The sequence below is a fragment of the Vulpes lagopus genome, chromosome X (genome assembly GCF_018345385.1).
Source record: "Vulpes lagopus strain Blue_001 chromosome X, ASM1834538v1, whole genome shotgun sequence".
In the NCBI taxonomy this organism is placed as follows: domain Eukaryota; kingdom Metazoa; phylum Chordata; class Mammalia; order Carnivora; family Canidae; genus Vulpes; species Vulpes lagopus.
Genome location: NC_054848.1, coordinates 49,103,730 through 49,119,669, shown reverse-complemented (window position 1 = coordinate 49,119,669; position 15,940 = coordinate 49,103,730). Strand labels below are relative to the sequence as shown.

The 15,940-nt window shown below is 42.2% G+C and overlaps 1 protein-coding gene and 1 pseudogene across 2 annotated transcripts; both read left to right on the top strand.

Moving 5' to 3' along the window:
* Positions 1-255: 255 nt before the first annotated feature.
* LOC121483531 lies at positions 256-1,435 on the top strand (annotated as a pseudogene).
* A 3,457-nt stretch (positions 1,436-4,892) lies between these two features.
* ASB12 (ankyrin repeat and SOCS box containing 12) lies at positions 4,893-15,175 on the top strand. 2 transcript variants are annotated; one of them, XM_041740341.1, is made up of 3 exons: positions 4,893-5,031; positions 9,883-10,732; positions 11,607-15,175. In XM_041740341.1, the coding sequence occupies exons 2-3, from the start codon at positions 9,907-9,909 to the stop codon at positions 11,717-11,719; spliced, it is 939 nt and encodes a 312-aa protein (XP_041596275.1). In that variant the 5' UTR covers positions 4,893-5,031; positions 9,883-9,906; the 3' UTR covers positions 11,720-15,175. The 2 variants fall into 2 exon arrangements, with proteins under 2 accessions (XP_041596275.1, XP_041596273.1); XM_041740339.1 differs by lacking the exon at positions 11,607-15,175 and adding an exon at positions 11,169-11,494.
* Positions 15,176-15,940: the final 765 nt, after the last annotated feature.

Sequence of the window (15,940 nt, the reverse complement as noted above, 5' to 3'; positions counted from 1 at the left end):
TATGGTTTCATTTATATAAGTTTGAACGACAAAGTTATAGAAATGAAGAACAGCAGATCAGAGGTTGCCAGGGGTTAGGGACCAACGTGGTTAGAGTGGGAAGGAAGTTCATATGGCTATAAAAAGGCAACATGAGGGAACTTTCCAGAATGCTCGGTGAGACGCGGAGGAGTGGCAGCTGCCCGAGCTGCGCTCAGCAACGTGCTCCTTCCCGCTTCGCCACACCGGCCTTGGCCCTTTCACCAGCTATAGAAAATGGTGAAAGAAACCACTTACTATGATGTTTTGGGGGTCAAACCCAATGCCACCCAGGAGGTATGGAAAAAGACTTACAGGAAACTGGCCTTGAAGTACCACCCTGATAAGAATCCAAATGAAGGAGAGAAGTTTAAACAAATTTCTCAAGCTTATGAAGTGCTCTCTGATGCAAAGAAAAGGAAATTATATGACAAAGGAGGAGAACAGGCAATTAAAGAAGGTGGAGCTGGTGGTGGTTTTGGCTCCCTCATGGACATCCTTGATATGTTTTTTGGAGGAGGAGGCAGGATGCAGAGAAAACGGAGAGGTAAAAATGTTGTACATCAGCTCTCAGTAACCTTAGAAGATTTATGTAATGGTGCAACAAGAAAACTATCTCTGCAAAAGAATGTGATTTGCAATAAATGTGAAGGCCGAGGTGGTAAGAAAGGAACAGTCAAATGTTGTTCCAATTGCAGAGGTACTGGAATGCATCAGATAGGACCTGGAATGGTTCAGCAAATTCAGTCTGTGTGCATGGAGGGCCAGGGCCATGGGGAACAGATCAGTCCTAAAGATAGATGTAAAAACTGCAACGGAAGGAAGATAGTTTGAGAGAAGAAGATTCTAGAAGTGCATATTGACAAAGGCATGAAAGATGTCCAGAAGATAACATTCCATGGTGAGGGAGACCAAGAACCAGGACTGGAACCAGGAGATATTATCATTGTTTTAGATCAGAAGGACCATGCTGTTTTTACTCGACAAGGAGAAGATCTTTTCATGTGTATGGATATACAGCTGGTTGAAGCCCTGTGTAGCTTTCAAAAGCAAATATCTACTCTTGACAACCCAACCATCGTCATCACCTTTCATCCAGGTCATATTGTCAGGCATGGGGATATCAAGTGTGCTAAACGAAGGCATGCCAATTTATCATAGACCATATGAGAAGGGTCGCCTAATCATTGAATTTAAGGTAAACTTCCCTGAGAATGGCTTTCTCTCTCCTGATAAACTTTCTTTGCTAGAAAAACTCCTACCTGAGAGGAAGGAAGTAGAAGAAACTGATGAAATGGACCAGGTAGAACTGGTGGACTTTGATCCCAATCAGAAAAGACAGCGCCATTACAATGGGGAAGCATATGAGGATGATGAACATCATCTTAGGAGTGGTGTTCAGTGTCAGACCTCTTAATGGGGACAGTGAATAACACTGCTGCTGGCATATTATATGCAGTAGTGAATGAATGAAGGACTATAATCGTAGCTCACTACTTGCTATTGTTTTTGTTTTAATATTCAACGATAGTAGTGTTTTAAAAGTTAAATGAAGAATAAGCTCAAATAGTTAAAAATAGACCTGCCCTACGACCCAGCAATTGCACTGTTGGGGATTTACCCCAAAGATTCAGATGCAATGAAACGTCGGGACACCTGCACCCCGATGTTTCTATCAGCAATGGCCACAATAGCCAAACTGTGGAAGGAGCCTCGGTGTCCATCGAAAGATGAATGGATAAAGAAGATGTGGTTTATGTATACAATGGAATATTACTCAGCAATTAGAAACGACAAATACCCACCATTTGCTTCAACGTGGATGGAACTAGAGGGTATTATGCTGAGTGAAATAAGTCAATCAGAGAAGGACAAACAGTGTATGTTCTCATTCATTTGGGGAATATAAATAATAGTGAAAGGGAATATAAAGGAAGGGAAAAGAAATGTTGGGAAATATCAGGAAGGGAGACAGAACATAAAGACTCCTAACTCGGGGAAACGAACTAGGGGTGGTGGAAGGGGAGGAGGGCGGGTGTTGGAGGGGAATGGGTGACAGGTGGACACTTGACGGGATGAGCACTGGGTGTTTTTCTGTATGTTGGTAAATTGAACACCAATAAAAATTAATTTAAAAAAAAGAAAAAAAATAAAGTCATATGTCCCTATTTAAAAAAAAACAAATAAAACCTTTAAAATAAAAAAATAAATAAAAAAAGAATAAGCTCAAATATAAGAGCTCAAAAAAGGCAACATGAAAAAAATAGGCAACATAAGTTATCCTTAGTGTGACAGAACTATTCTGTATATTATGTGGTTGTATACACAAGAATTGACATATGTGATAAAATTGTATAACAGTAAATATACACATGTACACAAATGACTACAAGTCTGAATAACACTGTATCAATGTCAATATCCTACTTGTGATATTGTACTATATAGTCTTTGCAGAAACAGTAAAGTGTACAGGAGATCTTTGTATAATTTTTACAACTGCATATGAATGTACAATTATTTCAATAAAATTACTACCACAAAAAATTCTAATATTTTTCCCTTTTTCATCTTTAGCATCATAATAGCTTATTTACTGGCTGCTAATAATGTTTGGACAAGGCCTCAGATAATGAATAGCTATGGGCCACTGGTTCAAACTAAGCTGAAGTAGATATGATTTTTTAAAATAATAAATTTATTTTTTACTGGTGTTCAATTTGCCACCCAGTGCTCATCCCGTCAAGTGCCCCCCTCAGTGCCCGTTACCCATTCACCCCCACCCCCTGCCCTCCTCCCCTTCCACCACCCCTAGTTCGTTTTTTGATGCTTCTGATCTTCAGAGATGTTGATCACACTGAGATACTCTAACACTTTCCTAAGAAATCATCTGACATCCTGTGAATTCCTTGGTACTGTCAATGTGTAATCAGGCTGCATGACCACTTCATAAGTATGGTATACAAGGCTAAGGAAGGGACTGGGTAAATACCAGCTTGAAAGAAATAATTGGAAGATTTGGACTATTTTCCCTGAGATAAGGTGACATAAAGGATAGGACCCCTGAGTTCAAATCCCTAAAGGATTTTTTGGGGGCAAAGGAAGTAGCCATGTTCTCTGAGGTTCTAAGTGTGAGCAAAGATAGGATCAGCAGTAAACTTCAGGGGTGCTTTATAGGTGCAGATATAGGTTTAGCAGAAAGACTAGCTGAGCTGCCCAGTAATATTTACTGCTTTTACATGTGGAGAGTGCCCTATTTTTGGAAGGATTTAAGCAGAAGTAATTGAACATCTTTCAGAAATGCAGAAATTTCTTTTCAATGTACAAATTCTAACACCAAAGTAATCATGTGAAGCTAGGTTGCTAGTGCTTTATCTCAATAATCTCTGATTCCTTCATTGACTTGCTGTTTTTTTCCTAATTGAAACTCTCTCTTCCTTGGTGATTGATTGGAAGAGAAATAGAAGTACTCTGATGTCTTGGGATCAGTATTCTATGTAGACTGGAATATGTTTACAGAAAAGTTCAAGCTACTATTGTTTGTGGGAGCATGTAGGGACACAGAACCCCTCATTAACTCCCTGAACTAATTTGAGAGACTGATGTGGGTGCAGGATAACCATGGCCAGCTTTTAGTTCTGGCATTTCTGCATTATATGAAATATAGTTGTTTCCATATCTGATTTTCCTAATAAATTGTGAGCTCCTTCAGGGACACCATGTCTGTCTTTTCTGTGTGTTCTTTCTTCATCTAGAACCTTACACATAGTGGCTACTTGATAGTTCCTCCATAAAGAGTTTCTTAGACATGATCAGATTGTGGTATAGTGTGTATACCAAATACTAGGCTGGCATTTTTTTCACAGAGGGAAGAGGGAGCTGGCTCCCAGATTTTTTTTGCACAACACCTTATACAAATACTGTGACAATTTCTAAAAGTATCTTCCACCACTTCCTTAATTTAAAGACAGCCAGGGAGATAAAATGATACTCTTAAGAACTGAGCTTTTGGGGCAGCCCGGGCAGCTCAGTGGTTTAGTGCTGCCTTCGGTCCAGGGCATGATCCTGAAGACCCAGGATCAAGTCCCATGTTGGGCTCCCTGCATGGAGCCTGCTTCTCCCTCTGCCTGTGTCTCTGCCTCTCTCTCTCTCTGTTTCTCATGAGTAAATAAATAAAAAATCTTAAAAAAAGAACTGAGCTTTTGACAAAGTTTCTAGCACTGGACATATTTGGCTTGATGTCTTAGTTATGAGAAGAGTAGGGTGGTTGTGGGCATTTTCTTTCAGCAGAGCTGAGGTTACTGGGTTGGGGAGGCCTTTATAAATGAGCAGGGCCTTCTCAAACCTTCTTTAAAAACTTAAATTTAACTGATACATGTTCCAGTATGGGAGTCTCTGCTTCCCATTGTCCTCCTCACTCTTGGGAGTGGGGGCAGGGTGAGATAAGGAGAGAACAATGTGTTGCTGGATCTTCAAGAATGTAAAAAGGAAATTCAGAAAGGCTAAGTAGGTTAGGGATGGAAAGAAAAGAGTCTGTGGCTCAGAGGGAGATGCAGTAGAGGAGGCTGGGCCTTCTCAGGCCCCTTGGTGGATAGGTAGGAACATCCACAGTGCAGGAGTCTGGCTGTGTTGCCTGTTTCAATGGTGTGGAGGAGTAAGCAGGGACACACTAGAAGCCTGAGCCCTGGCCTCACCAAGCACCTGTCAGTCTGTCAGTCAGAACTTCCAGAACTTCTCTGCAAATGCCCTCCCTTTTGCTGGGATCGCTCCCAGAAAGGCACTAGTAAGATAAGATGGCCCTTGGAAGGGGGGTAGAGGGTAACCTAAAATTAGCCCCTAGACCTGACACCTAGCCTTTAGGCAGTGTTGTTAACAGTGGAAGTCAAGGACCTGCCTGCTTAGGCCCCAGGGCAAATAGGAATTCCCTATGGAGGGACCACCAGGGCCCAGTGCTTCACAGAGAGGCAGCAGACAACAGTGACACCAGGCAGCCTGGTCTCAGGTGGAATCCCAGTGAGTATCTGGAGCCTAGAACCTAATTATGCTGCCGGGGAGGAATGAACCCTTAGGGTTGCAGGCCCATGGACCTGTAACTACCACCCTTAATAGGTGTTTCCCACTGGATCCGGTTTCTGGGGGGTGTGTGGAAGACTGGTAGAGAAATCTGCCCCTAGAGGGAAGGAAGGTTATGAAGATGGCTTCCTGCTATGTCTGTCCCAAGAAGATGTGTGTGCCTAGGCTCTGGGGTCCAAATGGACCTACTTCTAGAGGGAAATTGTGGTTATACAATACAGGGATGGTAAAGATTTGTCTTTGTGTCCCTGTGTTTTATTTGTCTGTGTTGTGGGGTGCATCTGGTTGGATTCAAGGGCAGAAGGGCAGAGCTCCTCGGGTTGTAGGAAGGAAGCTAAAGCTTGAAAATAATCTACTAATACTTAGAGGACTGTTCTAGGGCCCACTGAAACTAGCCACTTCTCTGTAGTTCTTAACTTATATTCACAGACCCACAAGAGGGTCTTAGAATTCAAAGGGTCCAAAAACATGGATGAAGCAAACAATTACCCTTTTATTTACCTCTAATATCTAACTGAAATTTACCATTTCCTTTCAAGGACAAATGCAGAGAGCAAATGGCAGTAGTATTACCAGTTTCTATAACTTGGTCACCAGAAGGAGTCAGGCATTTCATATCATATTACACTTGTGAAAGAGATCTGGAAATGTCATTTATGCTTATCATCACTTAGAAATTATTAATAGATCTTGGTATTTATATGTTAATAAAGAACATTTATTACTATATCATGTGGTTTAAAAATAGCTATATTTCAATATAACTGATTTCCTTTAATCTTATGTATTTTATGTATTAAAAATTATTCTAAGAGGGGATAAGAGACTTAACCAGATTGCCATAGAGGTCAATGTCACACACAAAAAAAAGATTTAAAACCCCTGTTCTTTGGGGATCAGGAAGGGGATCCTTGCATAGAATGGTCACATAATAATTCTTAGCTTAATAAACCACAGAAAGGTGAAGTTAGACAATAGACTAATTAGATTTTCTTATCCTATCTAAAAAGGCACAGTTCACTCAAGTGCCCAAGCCAGCTGAGGTCCATGACTTGATTTTCCTATGGAGGCCCATTAGATGGTCTCTGCTGGGGGCTCCTGGTATGACCTTGGTGAGAGCTTCATTTCCTTCCATACTCCCTCCTCTCTTCATCTTCCTGGAACCAACCTCCCCTTCCCCCATGAAATAGTAAGGGAATCCCTATTGGCTATCAGAAAAAATGATCTGTGAAGAAACTTTCCATGAATAAAGTCCCTGGAATTCAGCATGATCCTCAAAACTGAGGACTCTGGGAGCTGCAATGTGATTCTACTTAAGACAAGGGAAAGGGGCATATGTTTGTTTTTCAAGTTGCAATATAAAGAATAAGATGGAGAATAGGGAAACATGGGTCTATCTCTGCTATTACCTTGATGTAAGGCAGCTGGCAAATCCCTTCCCTCTCAGACTTCAGTTTTCTTCATCCACAAAATGGGCATGATATTACCTGTCCCACTATGTGAAATAGCTTTGAAAAGCATGAGATTATAAACGTGTTCTGGGTTCTTGCTAATGAGACAATTGACAATAACATTCATGTGGCCTTAGGAAAAAGTCCATGCTCTGGTCTGACTTGGGTTTTCTATCTCTAAATTAAGGGAATTAAATGATTTATTTGGTGCATTACAGCTCTGAAATTATAGGACTTTAAGTAAAGGAGCCATAGTAGAAATTAGAGACCTAGGTAATAATAATCACTTGATACTACAATTACTGAGTTACTACACCTGACTAATACATTCATGTGTTATTCTAAACACTTAACTCAATTATTAATTTAAGTATTAACTCATTTAATCTTAACAAATAACTCTCTGAGACAGGTACTATTATCATACTCTCTTTATGGATGAAGAAATAAGCACAGAGAGATGAAGTGATCTGCTTTAAGTCACACAGCTACTAAGTAGTAGCTGGAGCTGGGATTGAACCAGAATTCCAGACCATGTCTTACCACTACTTTATATGGCTTCTCATTCTGCAGTGGATGTAAAACAAACCCATATAAAGAAGTTACAATACAATGTCATGACTGCTATAGTTATATGAGAGTAGACTTTGGAGGAAATAACCCAATAGAAGGAACTGCATGTGTCAGAAAGAAGCATGATGTATATGGAGAGCCTTCATTTATTTTTCCTTATTGCTGGGTCTTGGGGTATAAGTAGAGAAGTAGCAGGAAGTGAGCCTGGAGATGTTGGCCAAGATTTGCTCATAAAGGAAGGATCTGTGAGCCAGGCTAAAGTATCTGGGCTATACTCTGAAAGAAAGGGGAGCCATTAAGGGTTTTAAAACAGGGGATTGGCACAGGCCAGATTTGTATTTTTAAGTGATTGCTTTAGCTATAATGTGGAGAAGATATTGAGAAGGGAAAACAGGAGACTACTATAACAGTTGACACAAAAAATGATAAGGGCTTAGGTAAAGCACTGGCAGTGGGGATAAGTCTGAATGGGGTGGGCTATAGAGGACTCTAGGAAGTAAAATCCACAGGACTTGATGAGGAATTAGATGAAAGCAAGGCAAAAAGATAAGAGGACTGAGATGAGTCTTGGGTTTCAGATTTGGTTGACCAGGTGGATAGTGAGAAACAGATATGGATCAAGTTTGGTGATGGTGGTGATGGTAGTGGTGGTGTGATACTGCTTACTTTGAAGTACCTGAAAAAACTCAGTGAATATATACATTTGCTGAAAAGAGAGCTGAGGGGCTTGGAGTGATAAACTTGAAATCACTGGAATTAACATAAAAGCTGCCCCTTTGGGACTGGAAAGAAGAGGATCAAGGAGAGAACAAAGGGGAGCATAACTATTTCAAGATAGAACATAGGAGAGAAAAATCAGGAGAATGTGCTGGTCAGGAAGCTAAGTGAGGGGTGTGTAGGAGAAAGTGATCAGTGGGGACAGATGTACCAGAAAGGTCACAGAAGGAAAGATCTGAGAAGCAGCCAGAAGATTTAACTACAAGGATGATTTTTAAAGAGCTATCTTAGTATGTGATTGAGGAAGGATGGAGCCAGACTGCAGAGGGTGAAGAAATGAATGGGAGATAGGGAAATAGATAGTAGACAACTTTTTGGATATGTTTGGTGAAAAAGAGAAAGAGAAAGAGAAAAGGTAGCTAGAGTGAGGCAAGGATCATAGAAGTGTTTTGTTTCCTAAGGTGGTTGAGGGGAAGGAGCCTTTGAGGAGGTTGAAGGGGTAGAGAGAGAAAACTCACCTTTAAAGTCCTAATGTATGGTAGCTTTTTTCTTCTGAACAGCCTCATGAGGCAGGGACTATCATTTCTGTCTTTTAAGATGAAGAAACTGAGTCCCAAAGAAGGGAAAAGATTTTCCCAAGTCTTCTCAGCTAGGAGTGCTGAGTTGCAAACTTAGGTTTGTCTGATATCTAAAACTCTCTACTTACTATTGCATACCACAAATGAATAAATAATAAGACCATACATAGAATTGATGCTAGTGGGTGAGGAGGAGCCTAAAGTTGAGGGAGACCCCACCCACCCACCTCACAATTTTTTTCTATGAGGTATGTATCTGAGGTCCCAGGCTAACAAAGAGAGGTGGAGGTAGACAGTGAATAAAAGGAGATGTGTGTCCCTGAGACCATGGCTGCAGGGTATGGGAGAGTAGGGAGACTTGAATTCTGAAAAACCTACCAGCTTACCCTGATGACATTACAAACTGATGTGGGTAACTTTGGCTTTGGAGCACTAGGAACAGGACAGGTAAGGTCAAGGGGTTAAGTCAGTTTTTGGGCCATGGGTAATTTTGTAAGGCTTGGAGATAATGGTGAGAGAAGAGTTGAAGGTTGGGGCAAGGCTCTAAGCTGGTTGGGGAAGAGATGATGGTAAAAATTTTGACCCAAGGGGATGGGAAATCCACGGGTTGCAAGTGGTGCTAGAAATCAAAGGGACTTCTGTATTTAAGTGGTCTTGGAGGATAAACCAGTTGTCCACCAAATAGGAGGACTTGCCCTGGAAATAACTATTTCCTGCCATCTCTTTGATTTCATTTTACTTGAAATGTTCTTTTTAATGTCATCTCTTTATTTAATCAGTAAATGTCATTCAACAGCCATTTCCTATGTAGCTCTTGTTCAGCATGGGGCCTGAGTCTGAGGGGAGGTCACACATAAAGGACTGTGAGGAGGTTGAACTCCACCTAAAAGGCTGACAGATGGAATTGAGGGCCTACATCAAGAGACTAATGTTAGAATTCTCAGGGATGACAACTTAACACCACAAAACAGTATTCTGCTGGCCTAGCAACTGCCAGACTGGAGCCATCTCACTAGTCCACACATTCTGAACTAAGGAAGATGCCTCTACCAAATCTCCAGTCATGATGTAGGTCTTACTGGGAGTGGAGAAATACAAGATGGATACAGGGTTCCTTATCCTGGAGTTTATACAATGAAGCACAGATAAGTGCCAATGTAGTGTGAAAGTTCATAGCTAAAGTTTAGTTGTGATCCTTTGAAATCCCTGAGCAAGAGGAGGAGATTAGGGAATGCTTCCCAGAAGTAAGAGTTTGCAGGTCAAGCAGAACAGCATATGCAAAGGCACCAAACTGTGAAATGGCCTGATCTGTTTTGGAAGCCATCTCTGAGCCCTAAAATAAGATGGAGTAAGAATTAGAAGAAGGAGGTCCGTGAGTGAATCATCTGATGGTGAAGGGTGAGGGGCAAGGGCTGGCATGCAGGCTTTTTGATGTGGGCCCTCAGTCTCCCTCTAATATTTGTCACCTACAGACCTGGCATATCCTCCTGCTCATAATGAGAATAGTTCTGCTCCAATCAATCAAGATGAACCTCATGGACATCACCAAGATTTTCTCCCTCCTGCAGCCCGACAAGGAGGAGGAGGACACCGACATGGTGGAGAAGCAGGCTCTCAATCAAGCAGTGTATGACAATGACTCCCATACCTTGGACCAGCTTTTGTGCCAGGAGCGTTACAAACGTTTTATCAACAGTAGAAGTGGCTGGGGTATTCCTGGGACACCTTTGCGCTTGGCTGCTTCTTATGGTCACCTCAGCTGTTTGCAGGTCCTCCTGGCACATGGTGCTGATGTTGACAGCTTGGATGTCAAGGCACAGACACCACTTTTTACTGCTGTCAGTCATGGTCATCTGGACTGTGTGCGTGTGCTTTTGGAAGCTGGTGCCTGTCCTGGTGGTAGCATCTACAACAACTGTTCTCCCGTGCTCACAGCTGCCCGTGATGGCGCTGCTGCCATCCTTCAGGAACTCCTGGGCCATGGTGCAGAAGCCAATATCAAAGCTAAACTGCCAGTCTGGGCATCAAACATAACTTCATGTTCTGGCCCCCTCTATTTGGCAGCAGTCTATGGGCACCTTGACTGTTTCCGTCTGCTTTTGCTCCATGGTGCAGATCCCAACTACAACTGTACTGACCAGAGCCTATTGGCTCGTGTCCCACAGCCCCGCACCCTTCTCGAAATATGCCTCCACCATAATTGTGAACCAGAGTACATCCAGCTGTTAATTGATTTTGGTGCTAACATCTACCTTCCATCTCTCTCCCTGGATCCGAACTTGCAAGATGATAAAAGCACTGCATTGCTGCTACAGGCTCGAGGTGAGTACCAAGCAGTTCAGCTCTATGGAATCTCTTGCTTAGAGGTTCAAAGGCCACAAGTCACCCCACAAGTGAATTTTTCTAGGATAGGATGAGTTGGAGAAAATACCATCTTCCTTCCTCTCCTGGGACTCCAGTGGAGAAGAAGTTACAGATACCTTATTAGGGAAAGGATCAATAAGATAAAGTGGGGGATAGCAACAGCAGAATTTCTGTTTCTGGCTCTGCCAATAACTGTCTTTGTGGCCTTGAGCATGCCCTATCTAGGCCTCAGTGTGTTCTTATTGGCACAATGCACTGAGGACAGAGTGGGGGGAATTTCTCAGAATGGAGAAAGCAATTTAAGGCTCCAGGATCCAGGTCACAGTGAATGCAGCCTTGGGTGTGAGAATTACACCAAGAATTGCTTCTTATGACCTGTTTCTCCTTGCTGTAGCCACTCCACGGTCACTACTATCACAGGCCCGTTTAGTTATCCGCAGAGCCCTGCGCCAGGCCAGCCAACCACAAGCCATCGACCAGTTGGATATTGCCCCTGTGTTGATTAGCTACCTCAAACATCAACTGTAATCTTGCAGCCTTACCAGAAATCCACAACACCTACAAAAACCACCCAGGGATCCAGGTAGCTGGAGGGTGCTATAGCTCCACCCACTCACCTGAAGCTGCTCTCCTGTGTTATCCTCCACAACAAGATCCTCATCAAAATAAATCCTGGTGGCTGCTCTCCTGTATTATCCTCCACAATAAAATCCTCATCGAAATAAATCCTGGAGGCTGTTATGACTGCTATGTGTGTAGGGAAAGGGGGTTCATTGGGGGAAGGGGTCTGGTTGGCCAAGGGGAAGGATGGTAATTATCTGCCATTTGACAGGCATAGGAGTCCTGGCAACTGAAAAAGAAGAAAAAATAACCCCATGCCTCACACCTCCTTCAAGATTCTCAAGAAACTTTAGAGCTGTGTTGTCCTTAGAAGCAAGGTCCTGAAGAATTCAAGTGGATAGAAAAGTAGCATCTGCTTGCTCAGCCTTGTACCTCCATTCACTTCTCTGGCTGCTACAAGGCATTCTTTCTGGGGTTTTCATCCAACCTCATGTTCTTTTGAGCCAAGTAACTAAGGATCCTCCCATTCATTCACCTTGAATCATGGACCACATTTCTACTAGTCTAGTTTATAGTCAAAATCTAAGTGGGAAAACAAACTACCAAATATTTATAGTAGAGAATTTAATGCAGATAAGAAATACATTACATAGAGGATAGGTTGAGAACCCAAGCAGGACAGGAAGGTAGCCCAGATATTAGTTATAGGAGGATGTCAACACCACCCTTACTCTTAAGGGGTGAGGGAGGAGGTATGTTCAGAGTTCAGGGACAGTGGTCACCTGATGGAAAATGGAATCATAGGCTTGTCCACAGGTACTAGAACCATAAAAAAAGACACTATTCAAACCAGAAGAAAGGAAGAAATACCCACTCCTTTTCCTCATTGTCGCCCTTCAGATTGCCTCCAATGTCAATCTCATTGGAGGAAACTAGAAGTGAACTAATATGAGAGCCTGGGAAACACAGCCTACAGGAGTCAGCCCCATTGCTACATAGGGCAGAGCAGGGGACAGTGAAAAATGGAAAAGCAGTGGGGAAAAGTGGTATGATCTGAGCCAGGAGATGGGATCACACAGTTGAACTGGAAGTTATTGACCTTGAGAGCCACAGAAGAGACACTGAAGAGACACCACCAGAGGGACAAAAGACAGAGGCTGAATACCATGGTTTCTCCATTTTTTTCTAATCTCTTACTAGTGCCTTGTTGAACCCAGCCAGATGATTGCTGAGGGAAACTAGGAAATGCATCCTACAGTGGTCAGTCCCCCCATGATGTAGAGAAGAACAGGAGAAGGAGGTAAACATGCCCTGGACCAGTGCAGTTAACCATCCAAATTCAGATCTAGGCATCTACAGTATCTTCTTGTATTTCTCCTGCACAACTGTGGGTGGGGATGTGGGTAAACACTAAAAGAGACACAAGATGAAAGAGTGGAAGAAAGTTCCCAGATAATCTTTGATGTTTAGAGCTCTTCTTGGGAGTTGCCTTGACAGTCCCTCTACAACACGATATCCTATTATGAGGAAAGGGAAGCAGGGAATAAGGTCTTGAGATGACTTGCCTCTCCCCTTCTTACCTTCCCCCACTCTCCCTAGCTCCTAGAGCCTGAGAGACTTTAGGAAGGAAGATTTTTTAAAATTGGACATCTATCTCCATAGTCCTACCCCACTCAGCTTCTAGACGTTCATTCTCATTTTGGAAAGTAATGCAACTGTTAATATCCAAGGAGCAACAGAACCAAAGGACTCAGCTGTAAGCACAGACAGAGCTTCAGGGAAGTCAGTCCTAGCTCTCTTCTATATTTCTTTCAATCTGGGGTCCTGAGGAATGAGTATTCCAGGACCCCATGCTTGGCTCTTTCCCCCATCCCCTTAGGGCCCTTGAGGATGAGGATTCAACTTCAGCAGCTCCATCTGCTATAGGATCCTAGGAAAGTACACCTTTCAAATGGGGCCTGGCCAGGTTGGCCTTTCCTGTGGCATCTGGGACCAGATTCTCTGGCTGACTCATGAAAACATGTAGACACTCTGGGCATTTCAAAAGGAATTGCATTTGAGAAGAATGTAAGAGCATACCAAATTCTAGGCAGAAAGCAAGGGCTAGAACTCAAATGATCAGACTGAGAACCTGACAAAGTCAAGTTCCCATATTGTTCCAGCTCTCCAGACTACCCCTAGCTGTTATTTTTCCAGTTGCCTGTGTTGCTGGTGAGCAGAGACAACTTCAAGACCTGGTGCCTTAGTTTCTTCCCCTCCCCTCCCCAGGCCTGACCATTCCCATTTGGACAAAAGGCCAAGGATTGGAATGGGTAATCTTAAATTCTGATAATGAATCTTCTGAGGCAACTTTAACTAGAAGGCATGAGGAGGAGGAGGCAGAGGAGGAAGAGGAGGAGGAGGCAGAGATGATGTGTCTGTTCCTGGAGTGAAACTTTACCCTTGGCCTTTAGTTTCTTGTTGGTATTGGCCCCAGGTGATAACCCAGTCTCCCCAGCACCACCACACTCACATTTTCCCTTACTACAACTACCAGTTTCCAGGAAGCCATGTATTAACCCTTTCAGGTGAGCTAGGCCACTTCTTTCCCCTCCTCTCCCTCTCTCCCTTTCCCTCCTTCCCTCTCTCTTTCCTTCTTTTCCTCCCTTCCTTCCTGGCATTGCCATAAACCTGGACTTGTTCAGTTCTGCACTTGGTACTGATAAGTTTGTGTTCTCTCCTGCAATGTGATAATTCTTTTGCTTTACTCAGAAAGGTGGACCTCAAAGACTAGACCCAAAGTGCAAAATGGCCCACTGGACTTCAGACACCAGAAAGATCCCTGTCAGTTGCTAACTTGCGGGAAAGTCTGATGGAAGAGGTTGTACTTGGTCTTGACCTTGGTGGAAAGAGTTTTAATCAGTAGAGAGGAAAAAAGGTATGAGTGGAGGGAACCCTATGGGTAAAGACACAGAAGTAGGAAAAAGCAGGCCAGTTTGGGTAACCAGTTTAGTTTGGTTTGAATTCAATGTATTTGAAAAAGAACTGGGCTGGGGACTAGACTGGAGAGGGCCCTGAATACTCTGCTATTTTGGACTTAAAGATTTCAATTCTTAGAATGGGGTATGCACAGTCATAAGAATGGCTTGTTGAATGTATGGAGAACATGTTCCCTGATTTCCCAGGGAAAATCTGGTATCATGTTTTTAAATTGAGATATAATTGGCACATAACATTTTATTAGTTTCAGATCTACAACATTGCTTCAATATTTATATATCATATGAAATGATCACCACATGGGATGCCTGGGTGGCTCAGCAGTTGAGTGTCTGTCTTTGGCACAGGGCATGATCCCAGAGTTTGGGATTGGGTCCCACATCCGGCACCCTGCGAGAAGCCCACTTCTCGTTCTGCCTATGTCTCTGCCTCTCTCTCTCTCTCTCTCTCTCATGAATAAATAAAATATTAAAAAAGATTCAAAATATTAAAAAAATGAAATGATCACGACAATGTCTTGTTAACATCCATAGCCATACATAGTCACAAAATCTTTTCTTGTGATGAGAACTTCTAAGATCTACTCTTAGCAACTTGCAAATATGCAATACAGTGTTATTAACTATAGTTACCATGCTGTACATTATACCCCCCATGAATTATTTACATTACAACTGGAAGTTTGTACCTATTAATCACTTCACCCTTTTCAACTAACCCCACGTCCCACTTTTGGCAACCACAATCTTTCCTCTGTACTTATAATCTCATTTTTAAATATTTAGATTCTCCATATAAAGGAGATCATATGGTATTTGTATATATATCACATTTACTTCATCTATTCATCTATCAGTGGACACTTAGGTTGCTTCCATGTCTTGACTATTGTAAATAATGTTGCAGTGAACATGGGAGTGTATATATCTTTTCAAGTTTGTGTTGTCTTTTCCTTTGGATACTCAGAATTGCAATTTCTGGATCATATGTAGTTTTATTTTTAATTTTTTTAGGAAACTCCATACTATTTTTCATAGTGGCCAAAGCAATTTATATTCCCACCAACAGCGAACAAGGATTTCCTATTCCCTACATATTTACCAACACTTGTTATTTCTTGCCTTTTTGATAGTAGCCATTCTAATCAGGTGTGAGGTGATATCTCATTTTGGTTTTGATTTTCATTTCCCTGATGATTAATAATGTTCAGCACCTTTTCATGTACCTGTTGGCCATCATTATTTTTTTCTCTGAACCTCAGTTTTATCTTTATTTATTTATTTTTGTATATTTTTATTGGGGTTTGATTTGCCAGCATATAGTATAACACCCAGTGGTCATCCCATCAAGTGCCCTCCTCAGTACCCGTCACCCAGTCACCTCATTCCCCCGCCCAACTCTCCTTCCACTACCCCCTGTTCGTTTCCCAGAGTTTGGAGTCTCTCATGCTTTGTCACTCTCTCATATTTCCCACTCATTTTCTCTCATTTCCCCTATAATCCCTTTAACTATTTTTCATAGTACCCATATGAGTGAAATCATATAATGAATGTATTTTTTTTTAAAAAAAAGTCTATTCAGATCCTTTGCCTGTTTTTTTAATGATTGTTTGATTTTGTATTTTTT